The sequence below is a fragment of the Phalaenopsis equestris genome, unplaced genomic scaffold, assembly GCF_001263595.1.
Source record: "Phalaenopsis equestris unplaced genomic scaffold, ASM126359v1 Scaffold000016, whole genome shotgun sequence".
NCBI lineage: Eukaryota > Viridiplantae > Streptophyta > Magnoliopsida > Asparagales > Orchidaceae > Phalaenopsis > Phalaenopsis equestris.
In genome coordinates, this window is record NW_018164458.1 from 60,246 (window position 1) to 81,946 (window position 21,701).

Consider the following 21,701-nt stretch of genomic DNA (forward strand, 5'->3'; position numbering starts at 1 on the left):
TAGGCCTATTACTTCTCCCACGGGTGGTGTAACAAGCATTCATATAAATTTTTTATTATTACTCTGAATCATCACTTAATTAGTATTATTACAAGGCATAACACATAAGTAATAATAAACACGATCATTTTAAATTTTAAGATAAACACAAAAGAATTTATCTAGTCTAGAATATAAAATTTAAATATAAACTTCTCCAAAGTTTATTTAATTCAAATTTAGCCATATCTTATTGAAGTCTATATATAAATCCAACCATTCAAACTGCTAATTTTGATCATCAAGCCTCCAATTGATAATATTTATTTGGTAGTGGACTCCTGGCGTTGTCTTCTTTGATCCCAACAGTATGAACTGATAATCTACATGATTTCAGTCCATCAACAATCTTGATGGCCTAGAATCATCAACTACTTACTCAATCTCCTAATTCCTTGATGTTTTTATGCCTAGAATTAGGAAAACTTCTTCGCATGAATTTATTTAAGGTTGATGATTTGATTGGCCTTCCCCTTTACGATTTGATTTCCATACCTTATAATGAGGAGAGAGTGGCCAAGATGTCACAACTCAACTAACCCCTTGGTAGGGTTAATCTTGGGGCGACAGAGCCTAACAAATTGGTTAGCCAACTCTTACCAGCACTCGTCTCGATTTTTATAATCAAGTTCCAGTGAGTGATGAATTAGTCTAACCAAGTCACCACAACATATGTTATACATTGCATTTCAAATACATACTTGAAAGCATGGAAATCATATCATCCAAAATATGAAAACTATATAGAGCTGCTAAATCCAATATAATAAAAAAATACGTAACCAAAATATATATACAAATCTCCTAAAACTATCATGCAAAAGCTGTACAAAGACACACATAACTACTTGTCCTGGTGCTCGTTGCCCCAACGTGAAAGGTAACAATGAAGAATGAGCAAGAACCATCTCAAAAAAATAATCAGAGCTAACATAATACGTGCATGCTTGTACGAAACTATACATGTCTATACAAATTAGAACATGCTATTATAATATAGAACATGAAAAGAGAGCAAATACAAAAATCAAGACTGTAGTGTAACGTGTAGGTCGTAAGCATGAAATCATAAGTATATAAAAAAACATGTTAGTAGTAATATCATAGCAATGTCATTTCATAGCATATCACAGTAATGTCACTTGTTTAATGTATATGACTCAACTATTATCATGTTCTTTCATCATGGGTCGTCACTCTGCCCCAAAGACTATATAAATTATCGATAAAGATTGGGTTTGCCCAACATAACAGTTATTGATAGCCCCTCTCATAACCATAGTTCCCTAACATTCTATCACCACTTAATACCAACGATTCTCAGAATTTCTTCCCTATATAAATATTAAGAGTCAAGAATACTACATCACGACATAGTGCATATGCAAACACTCTTGTAATAGTCTATCTATAGTGTTACTCATGACACTAAATCATCACTTCTGCATCAAACATTTATCAATCATTACATGTATTATAGGTAGAGACAAGAAGCATAACAAATGAATATTTGCAGGAAATTCATATCATACGCATAGTTATATATATAATAACCTGATCATAGCATTACATTTATTATAAGAAAAGTGAACGTGCATTCATACATTCAATTGCATGTGTCCATTTACAATATGTAGGAAGTTCTAAATGCATCTATGTAAAAATAAAAATCATATGAACACTATAGAAAATTATTATTTTTTATATTAGTATAAGATTATTTCACCTAATTTAACAGAGCAACCCTACGACGAATGGCCGCATATTGTCTCAAGGTCGCCGCCTTTTACAAACAACTTGGGGTTAGTAGACATAAGATTTTATAAAATTTGGCTCATAACATGCATTTACTCAAAACATGCATTAATTTTCAACACATACCTCAAATGCTCTTCTCGGCATAACCTGTTCGTCCAAAACCGCCTAATTTCTTTCTATCACCTCCATCCACACCCCTTACACTGATTTCGTGCTAGAACCCATACGGAAGCTCGCAATGGGCTTTCGACACACAATCACCGCCTTCGAAGGCTATCAAAAACGATATTTGCACAAATGAGGCAAAAGTCAAAATGGAAGTTCGAGGAAGAAAATGAATGCTTTGAATGACGAGAAAGCGGGATTCATACCCTTGAATTTCACCCCAAAGCTTTGAATTGCTGCTTGCAGCCCTCAAGGCTGTCGTTTGTGCCTGCTTGCAACTGTTTTCCCCTTGCTGTTCGTGACCTAGCTAAAATATTCGATCGCAGGAGCTCCCTAGGTGCTGGAAACCGAGAGTAGGGAGAGGGTAGTGGGACGCGACACTTAAAAAAATCCTAAGAAATTTTTGGCCATTTGATCTTATCCAACCTACGCATGCTTGAGTAAGTTCGTGAGGAGTCAGTGGCTACAATGTACATGCGGGAGATTAGGGAAAAATTAGGATAATACTTAATATAATTCCATTTCTAACTTCAAAATCAAATATCTTCTAAACCATTCATAATTTACATACAGTGTTTTATATCTAATTGATCGATTTCATGCTTAAAATTTTATAGAATTGCTTCGAGCAAATTCTAAAGTGTGTGAAATTTGAGGTACTTTTCAAATTTGCCGAATTTGGTTTCTCGAAATTTGGGCGTTATAGCTCGATCCTAAAAAAATTATCCTCAAAATTTCCAACCTTATTGGAATAGGAAGGGATATTTCCGTAACATTTTTTCTTTTTTTTATCATGTCACCACTTTTTCAGGCTTGTGATTCCACTTTATCTTTACTAAAAGAATGTATCTGTTTCGGAGCTTCTTAACATGTGTTGCTAAATTTTTTTCAAGCTCTTTAATATATGCTGGATTTTTCTGTACTTCAATATATTCATATAAAATTCTCTGTTCTAAATTTGAAACCCATTTCCTTAATATGGAAATGTGAAACACATCGTGTATCTCTGACATATCTGCAGGTAACGCTAATCCATATGCAGACGAATTCTTTCTATAATTTCAAAAGTACGAATGTACTTGAGACTCAACTTGCTTTACTGATCAAATCTAATTGTAGCTTTCATTGGTCAGACTTTCAGAAATATGAAATCTCCAACTTTAAATTCAACTATCTTGTGTTTTGGGTCATACTATTTCTACTGCCGATCTCGAGCAGCTTTCAATCTGTCTCTGATTAATTTGATTTTCTTTGTGGCTTCGTGAAATAGCTCGGGACCTAACATTTGGTGTTCTCCCACTTCAGTCTAATTGAGTAGAGTTATGCACTTTCTGCCATACAATGCCTTAAAAGGAGCCATTTTGATGTTGGATTGATAACTATTGTTGTAAGCAAACTCAATCATTGGAATATGATCTTCCCAACTGCCCTCAGAGTCGAGAATACAGAGACTTAACATATCTTCCAATACTTGAATTTTTCTTTCTGATTGTCTATCGGTTTGTGGATGAAATGCAGCGCTGAAATGTAACTGTGTACCCAAACCTTACTGAATGCCTTTCCACAACTTAGACGCGAATCTTCCGTCTCTCTCAGAAATAATAATTTTTGGAATTCTATGCAATCTGATACTCTATTTGACATATAATTTGGCCAGCTTTTCCACAAAATCTGTATGTTTGATAGGCAGAAAGTGAGCCGACTTGGTTAATCTGTCAATAATAACCCATGTACTGTCGTGTCTCTGTCTTGATCGAGGAAATCCCATAACAAAATCCATAGCAATTTCTTCCAATTTCCATATAGATATTGACAAAGATGTAGCAATCATCCGGGTCTCTTTTATTCAGCTTTCATAATATGACAGACCTGACATTGAGATACATATCTAGGAACATCCTTCTTCATCACTGGCTAGTAGAATTTCAACTTCATACATTTCTGTCTGTATGAATTATATACCCAAAATGATGAGCTTCATATAAAATTTCCCGTCTCAAATCAGAATCAGTTGGTACCTATAACTGCAGTTTATTTATGATAACACACTCTCATCAATAGTCATATCAATCCTATTTTTTGATTGACACTATTTTGGGAGTTTTGGATACTCACTATTATCCTTTTGAGCTTTCTTTATTCTATCTATCAAGGTCGGTTGCACTGTCAACTGATGTAAATACACCATGTCATATGATCTTCTAACTTTTATTTGTGAAACATCAATTTTCTTAATCAACACTGATCTCTGAGTAAAAATCCAACTTGCACTACCTGTAGATTTATGGTTCAATGCATCCACAACTATATTTGCTCGGCTTGGACAATACTGTATATCCATAATGTAATCTTTGATACACTCTAACCATCTTCGTTACCTCAAATTCAACTCTTTTTATGTGAAAATATAATTCAGACTCTGATGGTAAGTGAATACTTCACATATCATGCTACACAAATAATGTCGCTAAATTTTGATTTTGAGAACAAACACCAAAACAACCAACTACAAGTTATGCGTTAGATAGTTCTTTTCATGTGGCTTTAATTGTCTGGATGCATAGACTATCACTTTTTTATTTTACATTAAAACACAACCCAACTTTCTTAATGTTGCATCCCTGTAAATATGGAATCCTTCTGTGCCTGATGAAAGAGGTAACACTTGTGCGGTGGTAAAATGATTCTTCAACTTTCAAAAATTGTGCTCGCATTATGCAGTCCACTCAACTAGAGATCATTCTCATCAGTTTGGATAACGACATAGCTATTTGTGAAAATCCTGTGACCAACTTCCTGTAATATCCTGCCAAACCAAGAAAACTGTATACCGCTGTAACATTGCTTGAGTAGGCCATTCTACAATTGCCTTTACCTTTTGAGGTTCTACTGAAATTCGTTGACCATTGATAATGTGACCAAAAAATCTAATGCTTCGTAGCCAAAATTCACATTTTGAAAATTTTACGTATAACTGATTTTGGCTCAACAACTCATATATAGTCCTCATATGCTTAGCATGATCATCATTAGTTCTTGAATATATCAAACTATCATCAATAAAGATAATAACAAACTTATCCACATGCTGCTTGAAAATTTGATTCATTAGATCCATGAAATTGCTGGAGCATTAGTTCGACCAAAAGACACAACTAAGAATTTACAATGACCATACTTGATCCTAAAAGTTGTCTTGGTTATATCTGGCTTCTTGACTCTGACCTAATGATATCCGATCTCAAATCAATTCGTGGAAATACAGTTGTACTCTCTAATTGATCAAATAAATCATCAATCCTGGGCAAAATATATTTGTTTTTGATTGTCACCTTGTTCAACTCCTTATAATCAATACATGACAACATAGATCCATCATTCTTCTTAATGAACAATATTGGAGCACTCCAAGGTGAATTGCTTGGCCTGATAAAACTTTTGTTGATCAGTTCTTGCAATTGACATTTCAATTTCTGTAATTTCTTCGAAGCCATCCTTCAAGAAGATTTGAATATTGCAGATGTTTTTGGTTGCACATCAATACCAAATTTAACTTTTTGTTCCGGCGGTAGCTCTAACAATTCGTCAAAAAATACAATCAGAGAATTCAACTACTAAAATGTTTTTCAATTCCAACACATCTTTATTCAACACTTCTAATTGTGTCAAAAATACCAGTTCATCACTTTTAATTTAACTTTTATCGCATTAATCAGGGACGATTGTGCATTTCATTCACATAATATATAAAATGACTTTTGACTAGGCATTTTAGCTTCACTCGCTTTTTCCATCATTCTAAATCATTTTGCTGCAAAATGATTTACCAACTAATCCATCTTCAAAATGAATTGCAGCAAAATGATTTACCAACTAATCCATCTTCAAAATACATAAAGACATCAAAGGTCTGAATTAGTATGATAATCAACTCCAGTGTCAACTTCTTATCATGAACATGAACATGCACATGCATACACATTTTCTATTAGCATAAAACTCACCTCTCGAGGGCATAATAACATAAAGAGCAGGAGACAATTGTATAATATCAACATGTAAATTGACAAACTCATCAGAAATAAACGATGACAATGCACATGAATCGAATATAACAATGTCAGATTGATCTTGAATCAGAAACGTACCTGTAATCACTTCTTCAGATTCTTTGACTTCTTGTGAGGTAATTGCAAAAACTTTTTCTTTTATTGGTTCAATTATGCGCTCTGAAGTTTCACCATTTACTTGCACTGAAGGCTTTCCCAAAAATTGAGTTCTGCTGGGCTGACTACCTTCCAAAAAATTTTTTGGGCCGTCTCTGTCCCCAAATTTTCTGTGATCTACCGTCTCTTTGCCTTTCTTGTGGACTGTCATTTAAATATGCTTTGGCTGTCTACATTTATAACATTTTGTTGAACCAATCAAACATTACCCAAAGTTTTTTTTTCAAGATTTTTCACAAGCTGGCTTAATCTTTCGATTGCTTGCCTGTGGTTGTCCACATTTGTAGCATTTTTCTGAACAAATTAAACATTCTCCAAAGCGTCTTTTTCCACATTTTTTTGATTGGGGTTGCTTCTACTTAAATCTTGATTTAATTTAGTTTCTTTGGAAGTATTCTTCCTAGTCAAAATTCTTTTGATTGCTTGCCTGAGGTTGCTACTGCTAACTAGAAAAGTTCAACTAATTTTAGATTCTTCTGGCTCTTTCAACAAGTACTGAGAAATCACCGATTTCAAATGACGTTAAAGTCTACCTCAACTGATCTCTGAGACTGCTTAGAAACATATGACACTTTTCTTCCTAGATGCTGACTTAGCGAGGTGCATATCTAGATAGTGAAGTAAATTCTGTCTCATATTTCATAACTGTCTTGGTTCCCCTAGCTAGATTAAAGAACTTATCTTGCAGTGCAAATCTTGCTGAAAGTGGAGTAAACCAATCTCTGAGGGCTTTAACAAATTCTTTCCACTGAATCTGTGGAAGAGGTGTCAACTAAAATTTTTCTCTATGCTGCGCCTGCCATCACCCTTTTGCCTGCCTTTTGGCATGAAAGCAGCTAGCACCACTTTTCTTTTTTTTGGACAAATCAGGCCATTTGGAATTTTTCTGATCTTTAGGAGCCAATCTTCAAAAATTGTAGGGTCACTGACACTCTTGAATGCAGGTGGCTTGAAAAACTAAAATACCTTCAAGTGTCGATCCACTTCTACCTCAGTTTCGTATCTGGGTCTGTACTGGTGGAGGATTTTTAATAATAGTTATTTTATCAACCACGTGTGATATCAATTATATAATGCTTTATAAGTCAGTTGTTCTGGTGTCTACATTTGTCTTATTCTGATTTTTATTTCTGCCCAGAACAATTGTAGCTCTAACTTCGTACTCTGCACTTGGCCTAAATGACTGGCATTCCATACTTTATGATTTTTCTCTAGACATGATTTTCTGTATTAATATAATTTATTATTCACATGCAATTTATCATATAATAATTTTTTCATGCACACGTGACATTATAACTCGTAAGGGTTACCCACCTCGGATTTATCAACCTATAGTTCTATATAAATTAATTCACATTTAATCTCATTTTTACTTTTTCTAAATCTAGCAAGCTTCTATTATTCTCTTCGTCCAATAACTATGCTTTGATACCACTTTCTGTCACACCCTAATTAACCCCTCTGGTAGGGTCAATCGTGGTGCGACAGAGCTGACAATTTGGTCAACTAACTTTCATCAGCACTCGTTTTAATTTTTATAATCAGGACCCAGTGGGTGATGAATTAGTTAACTGGATCACCGCAACATACGGATACATTATATTTCAAATACACTCAGAAGCATGAAATTATATCATCCAAAACATGAAAACCATACAAAGCTGACAAATCCAAAACTCCCAAAACTATCGTGCAAAAGCTGTACTGCAAAGATACACCTCCTTACTCGACCCGGTGCTCGTTTGCCCCTACTTGGAAGACAACAATTAAGAATAAAAAACAACGAGCTCAGAGAAATAATCAGGGCTATCATAAAAAATTTTACATGAAAAAGAAACAACGTACATGCTCACGTGAAACTATACATGTCTGCACACAAATCATAACATGTTAGCATGATAGAAAATATGAAAAGAGAGCAGGTATAAAAATCAAGTCTGCAGTGTAACATATTGCTCATAAGCATGAAATCATAAGTATAATAAAATATGTGTTCATAAGCATGTTCATAATATATTATCATAGCAATGTCATTTCATAGCATATCATAGTAATGCCATTTATTTAATGTATAAGACTTAACTATTTTCATGTACTTTCATCATGGGTTTTCACCTTGCCACAAAGTTCATGTAAACTATCGATAAATATTAGACTTCTCTCAACATAGCAGTTATCGATAGCCCTCTCTGATACCCACGATTCCCTAACGTTCTGTCACTGCGTAATACCAACTGTTTCTAGAGTTTCATCCCTGTATAAATATCAGAAGTCGGGAATACTACATCCCTATAAAGTGTACTTGCAAGCACTCATGTTATAGTTTATCGATAACATTACTTGTGAAATTTAAATCATCACTCTTGCATCAAGCTCTTATCAATCATTACATGTATCATAGGCATAGGCAAGAAGCATAATAAATGAATATTTGCAGAAAATTTATATCATATGCATGATCATATTTGGCATAGCCTGATCATAACATTACATATATCGTAAGAAAATAAACATACATTCATATCTTCAATTACAGGTATCCATTTAAAATATGCAAAAAGTTCCAAATGCATCTGTGTCAAACTAGAAATCCTATGTAAACCTATAGAAGATTATTTTTGTAAATTACCACAAGATTATTTCACCTGACTTGACAGAGCAGCCTTATGAAAAATGCCCACATGCTCGTCTCGAGCTCGCTGCCTAGTAACCTGGGGCTAGTAGACAACTAAGGATTTCATAAAATTTGGCTCATAACATGCATTGATTTTCAACGCATACCTCAAATGGACTTCTACGCATAACTGATTCGTCCGAAACCGCCTAATTTTCTTTTTATCACCTCCATCCACACCTACGCTGATTTCGTGTTAGAACCCTTACAGAAGTTCGCAAAGGACTTTCAACTCTTCTGACACTTAATGTAATGTCGCCTTAAGCAGCTACTAGAAATGATATTTGCATGACAAATGAGGCAAAAGTTAATACAAAAATTTGAGGAAGGAAATGAATGCTTAGAATGACGAGAGAGAGGGATTCATACCCTTGGATTTCACCTTGAAGCTTCGAATCGCTGCCTGCAGCCCACAGGACTGCCGCTTGGTTCGTGCCTGCTACCGGCTCTTCGCAACCTAGCTACAGTACAGATCGCGGGAGCTCCCCAGGTGCATGAAACCCAGAGTAGGGAGAGGGCAGTGGGACGTGACACTTAAGAAAATCCTAAGAAATTCCTAAGAAATTCCTAGTCGTTCGATCTCATCCAACCGACACATGCTCGAGTAAGTGCGGGAGGAGTCGGTGGCTACAGTGCACATGCGGGTGATTAGGGAAAAATTAGGATAATAATTAAGATAATTATGCTTATAACTTCAAAATTAAATATCTTCAAAACTGTTCATAATTTACATACAGTGTTGTATATTGAATTGACTGATTTTTTGCATAGAATTTTATAAAATTGTTTCGAGCAAATGTTGAGGCGTGTGAAATTTGAGGTACTTTTTAGATTTGTTGAACTTGATTTCTTGGAACTTGGGCGTTACACAAGGATTGATTTCTTATGCTGTAATTATGACGTGTTTGATCATTGAGAATAAGGTCTCGCCTGTCAGCATGCTGCCGGAGTTCATGCCAATATTAAGGATGCTGGATGCAAACTTCTTGAATCATTGAAGGCCTTAACTTGCTCTAGCTTTACTTCGCCTAGCTTATATATTAGCAGCTATTCTTCTTACTTACTATAAAATTGGTTGATGTGTGCAAATTATTTGCTGTGAACGTGGCTTTACTAAATGCATGAACGGAAAAACAAAATTTAATTTCAAGTTTATTTTGGAAATTTTACTAGCTTTTGAATAATGTTTGTCGGGGTACTTAATGAGAAGAGTTCCCAAAGTATGTTTGTTCTTTACTTTTTCTTTCTTCTATATGTATATCCTTGTAGAGATTGTTTTGTTTTTTTTTTGAAATTATGGTTTTTTGTGAGCTAAACTTGATGAGTCAATGAAGAGGGAAATTCAGTGTTGTATTTTTGATTTACGAATTATGGAGGAAGATAGTGATTTATGGCTTGCCTGATTGTTTGACCTCTCTTATTTGTTACTTTCTATCTTAAATTATAATCTTTAAATATTGTTGAATGAAACTTTACAGCTATTCCTTAAATTGGAGGGTTGGTCATTCTTGTATCCTTTAATTTTTATTTACATGAACCTGTGGAACATGTAGCTCTGTCGACACAGATGCAACATTGCTTGCAAAAAGCTCAAGAATCAGAGTTTGTTGTTCTCCAAGCGCAATTTTTCACTTCTCTTGTCACTTATTCAGTTTATTCCGTCATGCTACAGTTTGTTTCATGTTTTATCTACAATATTGAACAATATTTTGCTACCTTTGTCTTTGCCACTCTCAATTTAGGGATTGAATTGTTTTTATCACTGATACAGATTGTTGTGCCGCCTAGTGTCAAATCATTGAATTGGTCATACTTGCAGGGTAAGTCGTTGGCTCCTTTTCCTCAATTTTATTTTGCAACAACGAAAATGCAGGAGGACATTATGCTAACAATAAAACCTCAAATGCTTGGAGTTTCTGGAGTTGGGTCAGCAATTACATTTTGTGGATCTTCAGATGTCCTCAGAGGATATAATATGATGGAAAGGTCCACAATTTTCTTCCTACTAGTGATTTAATCGAATTAATTTCTTATAGTAGTATATTACCTGCTTATATGTATACAAATTTATTTTGGTTGACTTTTTGCAGATTTAGCTACTAATTTGAAGGTGTTACCATGTTTTAAAATTAAAGTTGCTATGGGTAGACTTTTGATTGTCATTATGATTTTTAGCATAACTATTATCACTAGTCTTATAAAACATCTCTAGCATCGTCCTAACCAATTGTAAGAAGCTTCATGAATTACTTTTTGCATCTAATGTTACATGAAAAGATAAAATTATGTTTATAGCATGTCACAGATTATTTAAATACAAATTGATGCGTATGCCATCAAAATCATCCTTATGTAACTATAAGCGTTTAAAATGAACAAACAAAGTCTTGTATTTGAATGTTATACAACCAAATCAGTAAAAAAATTAACAATTTATTGAGAATGCAAGTTGAGTTCTTGCAGTGTTTACACAAAAAATGCCTTATCTAAATATGAGATTGAAAGTTATAAAATTTCTATATGACATTCCTAGGCTATAGATCTTGGATGAAAAACACATGAAAAAACAACTATTATTAAAAAACAATTTATCTGGCTTTGATGCAAAAGAAGATCCAAGAATTTAAGAGATAAAATATGGTGAAGAACCTACCACAAGGAGAGTGAAATTGTGAGAGATGAGTTTGTCGCTTCTTTTTGTTTTTGTTTGGTCTAGTTCTACAGTTGCGGCTGGGTTGACAATCACTAATTTCCTGGTTCCAGTTGAGAACAAATGAAAGCCTTGCAAAGCAAGAACAAAGATGATACAAAATCTGTTGAACTGGATTAATAAATTAGAAAGGAATAATCACATGAGTTATGCATAACTCCTTCAGTTGTGCTTAAAATTCATGGCAAACAAGGACTCTAGATACATGAGAAAAGAGAGATTTAATTCAAGAAAGGAATTGTTTACATTCACTTGAGCATGCGCTATAAAGAAGAAGAAAGATCTTTACTGTTAAATCAATGAAATTTCCTAAAGGTTTTCTATGAATCTATTCTACCATAAATCTGTTGTAGGGTCCCCACAAGATTGGTGGTAGATATCCTTGAACCACGAAGTTTGCTGTACATAGCATATAAATACCATAAATTCACGTCAAACATATTTTATGTTGGACCCTACATATGTTTTGTTCGGTTTGAGCCTAAGAGAAATAGTTTGCCATTTTCCAACGCAGGCTAGAAATTCTTAATCTATGGATTTTGCTGTACATTTTATATAAAATACCATACATTCATGCCAAACATATTTTGTGTTGGACCCTACAAATCTTTTGTTTGGTTCAAACTAGAGAGAAATAGTTTGCCATTTCCCAACACAGGGCATATGAACTTCCAAACCATTTTGGTTAAAGCATAATAAAAATGCAATGGAGACCTAAACAGGTGAATTTGATGTGCATTGAGAATTTTGACTTTTTGAAATTCTACAAATACAATCCCCTTTCAAACAAATGCAGGAAAATGCTAAATAAATTATGAATTAAATCTTAAACACAATATTACTATTTGCATTTGAAGGAAATAAATTACTCAAGGTTTGATGGACTAACATAGATGAGCATGTAAGTATTTGATACAACAAAGATGATTATACTCATGAATGTCAAAACACACACTTATAATTAATTGGTTTAATCCTACATGTGTAGCACCACTCAAGTGAACTAAGTGTTGTTTAATGAATTTTTCAATTATTTTAAAATCGCCATTGTTCATTATATTTGAGCATTTGCTTAACTTTAATATTTAGTATCTAGTATGCATTGTTGAAATTATAATAGGAATCTCTAAATGAACAATTAAGAACATGCAATTTAGGGTGCGTTTGGGGCGGCTTATTCACAACTTTTGTGTTTTCAAAATGCAGGGTGGGCGTTTGTTTCTTGCGTTTGTCCAAACGCGATTTTGTGCTAATACATAGACACGACTTGCGGCCTCATCCCCGTTGGCTAGCTTCTCGATCTATTTTTTACTTACATACCCCCCCGCTCGTCTTCTCGCCCTATCCCCTGCATCTCGTGCCCTATGTTTTGATTGTCTTCCCTGTCCTCGTCGCCCTCTCCCCTACGTCTCTTGCCCTAGGTTTTGATTGGTCTTCTCGTTCTCTCCTCTGCGATCCAACATCGCTGTGCTGCTGTGCTCTGTAAGTATTTGATGTAAGTATTTGACAAATTTATTTTGTTATGATCTGTAACATTGGAGCATTGCGTATGAATGTCTCTTCTGATTTTTGGTGAAGTATTTTTCGTGAGATTGGCATTCATTTTTTAAACAGCCATTAGTTTTGAGTTTGATAAGTTTTGCGATTAACATATCTGTGGCATTTTGGTAGGTTTCTTGATACTCACTATTAACTGGGGTGTATATTCTTTTTTATATTGTTATGAAGGAGTTTTATTGGTTTTGAGATATCTTATGTGTAACCATTATAGTTTTGTTGCAAACAACATAACAACTACGTGTCAGAATGATCATTTCTCTAGAAAAAAGCTATAAATTAGCTGTTTTCCAAATTCACGAAACAAACAGTAAACAACTTATTCAGAACAGGGGCAAAATGATCATTTATCCAGAATCAGCTGTTTTCCAAACGCACAAACAAAACAACCATCAACTTACAGAATAAGCTGCTGATCAACAGATTATCATGATAAACTGCTTATCTTGATAAGCTGGATAAGCTGCAGTTGCCCCAAATAGACCCTTAATTAAACATACGAAGTACAAACCAAGCTATATAGACTTTGACAAATAATTTTAACCTATTTCGACTCCCAACTCATTTATATCTACATCTAATTACCGTATGATCTAGCGTTCCACTACTGGATATGTAATTCCAAGCCCACTTCTATTACTCAATGTTTCGGTGGGGAATTCTTGCTATCCTATATACTTTATTTACAAGAAAGTGCATCCCAAACTACTATCCTTATATGTTAGGCTATCAAAACATTTATGTTGGAATTTTAGGGTTATTCTTTCTTACCTTTTATATTTGGAATATAAAGTTATTCATATGTTATAATTTTAGTTTATTCTTTTATTATGGGGAATTATGACTGATTTTATGTCTTTCCTAATGTGGCTGCCATCCCCCTCTATTTGTGTAATCGTTTCATATTAAATTGAAGGGACTAATATTTTTCCTTATCCAAAATTCACATGGTATTAGAGCCATAACTAGTGACAAGGTCAAAACTGCTTTTGACGTCTTGCTTGGTTTTCAAGTCATAGTGCTCGAGTTCGAAGCTAGCTGTTCCTGCACCGTCTGCAAGGTTGTTTGGGTGTTCCGCCGATATCAGTAAAAATAGGATAAACCGCTTGCATGGAACTCTTCGAGTACCCTAACCCCGCAGTGCTTCTTCCTCCTTTCGTCTCCTTCGAAGATACTGCCTTCGCCCGTGTTTTTCCATCTTGACAGCATGTTCAAAATAAGGTTTTGATAGGAATCTTCAGTTTTCTTGTCCTTCAAAGTTGTTGGTCCCTATTTTGTAGTCGACAACAGGATTGAAACTGCGCAGGGAAGCAAGCAGGTCGCGACGTACGTGAGTTTTGCCATTCTTGATCGAAAATTGCGATCGAGATTGCGACATAAAAGAGTTCTTTGTTGCTTATGAAGGAAAGTGTTTGGTTTGCTGTGTACATGAGTTCTGCACCATTCTTGATTGGAATTAGAGATCAGGATCACAGTGTATAAGAGTTCCGCGCAGCTTGTGCAATCGAAATCACAAATTTTTAGGATGTCTTATAAATCACCAATGATGATGTGAGTTTCAAAAATTTCTACCACATCAACCGGTTCCAATCATTCTGAACTTCATCTACTTGCCTTAACACCATTATCAGCTGAATATTATCACCAAAACTTATCCTTGTATCTCACTATGATAATGCTGAGTGAGCACAACTCGCTCGAGTGGGCTCAATCCATAAATTTGACGATCAACTAGAGAAGTAAAATTTAGAATTTAACAAGTGAAATTTTAAAACCTACTGTTGTTGATATGAATTTGAAACAATAGCAAACCAGAAATTCCTAGTTATGGTATGACTCGTCAGGTTTAGGGAACCTACCATAGGAAAACCACATCAATTCTTTTCCACTACTCGAAATATTTGGGAGAGTGTTCGAGATCTTTATTTAGACTCGGAGAACTCTTCACAAATTTTTGAGTTTAAAGCTCAACTTTGGAGATCCAAACAAAATAATTGTGATGTTACTATACATTGCAATGAGTCGGTAACATTATGATAAAAGCTTGATCAATGTTATGATGATATTTGGAAGGATGCAAATGACTATGCTTGCCACTAGAAACGAGTGAAGAACAACCCAATCTGTATGTTCTTAGATGGTATGAATCAGATTTTAGGTGAAGTATGAGGTCGAATTTTTGGTAGGAAACCTATAAACCTCAATTCGAGAAATCTTTTTTGAAGTTAGACATAAAAAATTCAAAAAAAAAATGCTATATAACTCTGAATCATCTGATAATATTGAATATGAAAACTCAGCTCTTGTATCGAAAGGGATTGATATTGACAAAAAATGGAGAAAAAATCATGGTGTGAGAATTGCAAAAAAAGGAATGCACATAAAGGAGACTTGCCAGAAGTTTCATGGAAAACCTGCAAATTGAAAATCAAAATCCAAACGTGAAGGTCGAGTTTATCAAATCTTTGAAGAAACTCAGGAGCGTCTCTTAACTCGAATGCAATCCCTTTCACCAAGGAGCAATTATAGCACTTGCAAAAATTGTTTCAATCACCAGAACTATGCTTGACTCCATCGTGCTCTTTAGTATAAAAGTGCAATTCTCTGACCATTGCTTTAGTAGTTGTTATTCCTAATTTTTCTTAATTCATGGATAATTGAGTTTGGCGTAACTGATCATATGAGGAGTTATTCTAAATTATTTTCTTCTTATAGGCCTTGTGCTTTCAGATTGGGCCGTTAGCCATATAAATGAACAAAGAGAAGAGGAAAGGAGACAAGTAGGAAGGAAGAAAGAAATAGGAAAGCTTTTGAGAATTCATGCAGAGATACCCATTTGATTTAAGAAATTTATGATTGGGTTTAAATCACAAAATTAGCCAAGATTTCAAGAAATGATAAGTTGTTTACGAATTTCAGATTATTTACACTTTGTGGGGAGCTCGTGGAGAGTTTGGGGAAACTCATCGTAGGGTTGCTTCATCTATTCAAGTGAAATAATCTTGTGCTAACTGAAGAAAAATATAAACCATGTAGGTTTTTATATGATTGCGTTCGACAATATTGCATTTAAAATATTTGCATATTGAGGATGACTACCTGCATATGTTGTATGAATGCAAACTTGATTTTTTGTTTACGATACCAATGATTTTACTTCGTTATGCTTATGAAATCATTGTTTGCAGATATTCATTTATTATGATTCATATAAACTATGTAGGTTTCCAGATGAATGTGTTCGACAATATTGCATATGGAATTTTTGCATATTGAGGATGACTACCTGCATAGATTGAATGCAAACTTGATTTGTTGTTTATGATATCAATGATTTTACTATGTTATGAATCTGATGAATATGCTTATGAAATCATTGTTTGGAGGTATTCATTTATAATGATTCATGTATATGATATGTGAAATGCTTATGATAAGTAATTGTTACAGGAATTATAATTTAAATAATGTCATAAATTATGTTATAGGTATACTATTATATGAATACTTGCAAGTATGAATGATGGAGAATGAAGAGATTTCTGACTCATGGTATTCAAATGGGGACGAAACTCAGAAAACTGTAATGTCATAAATTATGTTATAGGTATACTACTATATGAATACTTGTAAGTATGAATGATAGAGAATGAAGAGATTTCTGACTCATGGTATTCAGATGGGGACGAAACTCTGAAAACTGTTGGGATCATATTATGATGGAATGTAGGGAACCATTGATACCATAAAGATTATTAATAACTGTTATGTTGGGGTGACACAAACTTTATGAATAGTTATTTTAGCCTTTGGGCGGGGTGACGACTCAACGACATAACATGATATGATAATAGTTGATACCTTTATAATTACAAGTGACATTCTTATGATTCGATTGACGACTCATGAATATGCTTATGATTACACAAATTAATGAAATATATACTTTATATAACAGTCATGATCCCGTGCATTACATATCTTTCTTACATGTTTTATAAATTATAACATATTACATGCATTGTGGACATGTACATGAGTTATATAAGCATGCACATATTTCTTTTTTAGCCCTAATTATTTTACTGAGCTCGTTGTTGCTCACTCTATATTGTTGATCGTTAGGAAGGGGTAAGAAGCATCAGAGTGAGTAGCCAGGTGTGATTTGTACAGTTCTTTCTTTTAATAATTTTAGGTGTTTGCATGGGCTTTTGGATCACACTTTTATTGTGTTGGATTTAACAACTTTGTATATATATGATTTCCACACTTTCGAGTATGTATGAATGTGAATGAATTATGAAATTATATGTATCAAGTACGTTTGTGGCGATTTAATTATACTAGTTCATGATTTACTAGGTTTTGATTTTGCAAGTTAGGATGGGTGCTCGTGAGAATTTAGTTAGACTGAATCTTCCGCATCTGTTACATCAAATTTAACTCTTAAAAGGGGGTCAGTTTGAGTGTGATAGAAAGTGGTATCAGAGCGAGATTATTGGATGAAAAAAATGATGAAAGTGTTTTGGATTTAGAAGTAAGAATGAGATCAAATATGATTTGATTGATACAGAGCTATAGGTTGATGAATTTGGTGAGGGTAACCCATACGACTTAAGATATCATTTATACACGCATAATTATTATATGGTAAATTGCTTTGAGTAATAAGTTGTGTCAACACAAATGAATATGCCTGAAAGAGAGTCATACAGTACTAAGGGCTAGTCTCCTAGGCCAACTGCAGAGTAAGAAGTATGAGTTGAAAATATCTTGAACAAAAATGATAATCAAAATAGGAAAATTGAAGAAATTAGAGCAACTAAGTTACATGACATTGTTTAGTTGATATTGCAAGTTGTTAACAAAACAATAACAACAACAAGAAGCCTTTATCCCACCAAGTGGGTCAACTAAATGAGTCCGTTTTCTCCATTGTGTTCCATTGAGTGTTATATTTTTATATAATTCTAATAGTTTAAGATCATTTTTTCTACAACATGGCTAAGTCTTTTTAGGTCAATCTCTGCCTTTCTTAACATAACTTGAATCTAAAACATCTACTCTCATAACCGGACGACGTTTAATATGACCAAACCATTCATCTAAGATGACTCTTTCCAATCTTGTTTGTAACTGGAGCTACACTAACCCTTTCACAGATAGATTTGTTTCACATTTTGTCTATAAGCGTCAAACCACTCATCCACCTAAACATTCTCATCACAGTAATAGTTAACTTTGTTTTATACTTCTATTTAAGTTTCAATGACTAACTTCTTTGCCCGCATCCGTCCATGATGTGAGAACCTTTGCTTATTTCACTGTACATCTAAGCGTCAGTGTAGCAGCCCTTACACACTTTTCACTGTATCCAGGCCATACAACGTGCCACTTATAGGGCATGTCCGAGCATTTACGCAATGATTTAATGGATTTGTGTCATGATTTTTCGATAAAAATTTTACGCTGTTTGATAAAATAACTGATATTTAAATATCTTATGCGAGTATAGGACTTAGATCTGAACTTGGGACAAAAGTTGCTTGACACTTAAAGATCATTCAGACATTTAAGCCACTGTATCATGACACTCTCAACTTCAAAATAACCATTAAACTTATTATTAGAGGTTTGGGAAACTTCTATAACTTTTTGGGACTCTAGAATTATTTGCGAGTTCTTTTAGTTCCCCGTTCTATAGGTAGTTTTTCTATGGTTGATTTCCAAATTATCTGCAATCTCTTCTTGTCATGATTAATTCGTTGGTTGGGGGCGTATGTATTAAATTGTTCAATGTTTTAATTAGGAAAGCTCCTTTAAATTATCAGCAGAATGTTGGCCAATGGGGTGTTAGGTTTCTTAGTTTTTTATGTTTTGTCTGGAAGAGCTTAACAAAAGTGATGAATCATGCCTCTGATTTCCATTGTCTCTTGTTTGATTATTGGTTTTTGAAATAGGAATGATAAATCACTTATTATCTAGCTTTTTAAAATTTCGAAAGCAAGGATAGATTGGATTTGCTAAAGAATATATTTTGGCTTTAACTTTGTATTATAACCCTATTTTTTACCTGAAAAGGGTGGCTGTAGAAAATAAAAGGGTACGCTCTGCTACATTTACAATGCATATTTTAAAATGCTCTTGTTGTACAATTGAAAGGGCATCATTAGCAATTTGTTTTTAACACAAAATTACTTGCAGTACTTGACTATGTGGTAATTGCAATTAAACTTGCCGTGTTTAGATGTCACGTTACTTCGAAGCATGTTTTTTGCTTACAATTTTGTGGCAAGTAACACTTCCAATTTCAGCAATTTTGCATGTTTGCTTCAATGAAGTAGTTTGTATTTTTTTTTCTCAACTGCACCATATCATTCCCCCGAAATAAAGCAACATTCTGACTTTATGGTCTTCAGTTTTTTATTTATGTTCTTTGAACAAATAGAATAAATGAAAACTGTCTTACAAAATCATCACAAGGAACTAGGTAAAGAAATATGCGGCAACTTGAAATTAATTTTTTTTTGGCAGATACCTTTCCCTTGATTCACCTCTCTTGAGTGCATATGGGTTTATTGGTAGTGATTGGAACAGGGACTCAAAGAAAATGTGTAATCACTCTAGTTCTTTTTATATTTTTATTCCTCAGGTGAGCCGCTTTTCTCAGAAACATATATTTCTTTAATTATCGGCTTTTTGATTTATTTGTTTGGTCTGCCTAAATTCTAGAATAGGTTTGTGAGCAATTATTGAGTTACTCTTTGGTTATATAACATGAAAACCAATTTTAAATTAGTAATAAACTATGAAAATGTTTCCAGATAATATGGCCACTACCATCATTTTTGTTAGATCTCAATCAGATCGTCAATATCTTGATACTGCAATATGTAGAAATAAATCTTAATGGTTCCATTTGATAACACATGCTTATGAAAGAGCAAATATTAATTAAAAAAGGATCTGATCTTTGTTTAGGGATATACATGACTTGTTTTCTTTTGCTGATGAACAAACCTTATTGAATTGTCTAGTGCTTTAGTGTTTTCTTTGCGCTATAATGTCACATCCCGACCTGGTTCTTAGAATTAACTAAGGCGGGAACATCGGTCGGACTGTAGTAACATCTAACTATCCACATTTAAAAACCTCCAATACATATAAAAGTGTCACTAATCCATAAGTGCAATAAAACCTAAAATATTCTGAAACAATAATATCCAAAAATAACATCTCAATCTAGTACTGAATAGTAAATCAAAATCCGACAAAAAAATTAAAGAAAACTATCATCAAGAAGAAAATACCTAGCAGTAGTGGTTCTTCTATGGTAAATAATGTCTCTCAAATCCAACATATCAACCTAAAACTTTCCTTCTTCTAAAAGAAAATATTTAGCTGCAACTCCAAGTAAAATTTAATGAGTAATTATAATCTAATATGCAATAAATTTTTATGCTATGCTATACATGAATGACCAAAAATAATTGTAATGAATTTCATTGAAACTTTAAATTTATCCCTTCCCGTTTCACTTTAAGTATTTATCATTTTTAACCTCTTTAATAGTCATCACAAGATTACCATCATACCCGAAACTATTTTCAATACTGTGCCCAAAGACAATCTCAAACTGTGTTCGAAGGCACATTAAAATTTGCTTCCGAAGCTACACTCAAATTTGAACTCGTAGGCGTACCTTTACCATTTCTTTTAACGTGCACGAGTACATTGCATCCCCTGCCAATATCATATAGGGTTAATCTTGTATGACTTAAACATTTAACTTTCATTTCATTTAAATTACATTCTTTTAAAGACATTAAACATTTTTCTCCTTTCTCCTTTAATTTGTTATCATTCTTAAGCTACAACATGTATACAAACATAATATAATTGGCTAAAGCATTAAAGAAATCGTTCAACAACAACAACAACAACAAGAACAAAGCCTTAATCCCACTACATGGGGTCGGCTACATGAATCCTTTTTTCTCCATTGCGTCCTATTGAGTGTCATATTTTCACTTAGTTCTAAAAAATTAAGTTTTTTTTTTATACAATAAGTCAAAGTCTTCCTAGGTCTACCTCTGCCTTTCTTAACATAAGTCGAATCTAAAACATCTACTCTCCTAATCTGATCATCAGATGATCCACGCTTAATGTGACCAAGCCATCTAAGACAAATTTCTCTAATTTTTTCCGTCACAGGAGCTAAACCAACCCTATCACGAATATAATCATTTCACATTTTGTCTCTAAGTGTGAAGCCACTCATCCACCTAATCATTCTCATCTCAGCAACACTTAGCTTAGTATTATGCTTCTCTTTTAAAGGCCAACAATCAGCGCCATATAACATTGCAGGTCTCACCACCGTCTTATAAATGTTTCCTTTCAGTCTAAGCGGTACTTTTCTATCACAAAAGCCCGAAACATTCCTCCACTTCAACCAACCAACTTGGATTCTACTATTAATCCCATCTATATCACCATCATTGCTTTGAACAATAGACCCAAAGTATCTAAATCATTCACACCTTTTAATAATTTGATCACCCAAAGT

The 21,701-nt window shown here is 33.9% G+C and overlaps 1 protein-coding gene across 1 annotated transcript in view; it reads left to right on the plus strand.

Annotated features, from left to right (window-relative positions):
- Nucleotides 1-21,701, plus strand: part of LOC110018366 (protein PHYLLO, chloroplastic) — a 186,472-nt gene that overhangs the window by 16,012 nt on the left and 148,759 nt on the right. The window contains exons 3-4 of the mRNA XM_020715657.1: nucleotides 10,637-10,851; nucleotides 19,667-19,784. Coding sequence (XP_020571316.1) covers nucleotides 10,637-10,851; nucleotides 19,667-19,784 — 333 coding nt within the window. The remainder of the gene's footprint in view (nucleotides 1-10,636; nucleotides 10,852-19,666; nucleotides 19,785-21,701) is intronic.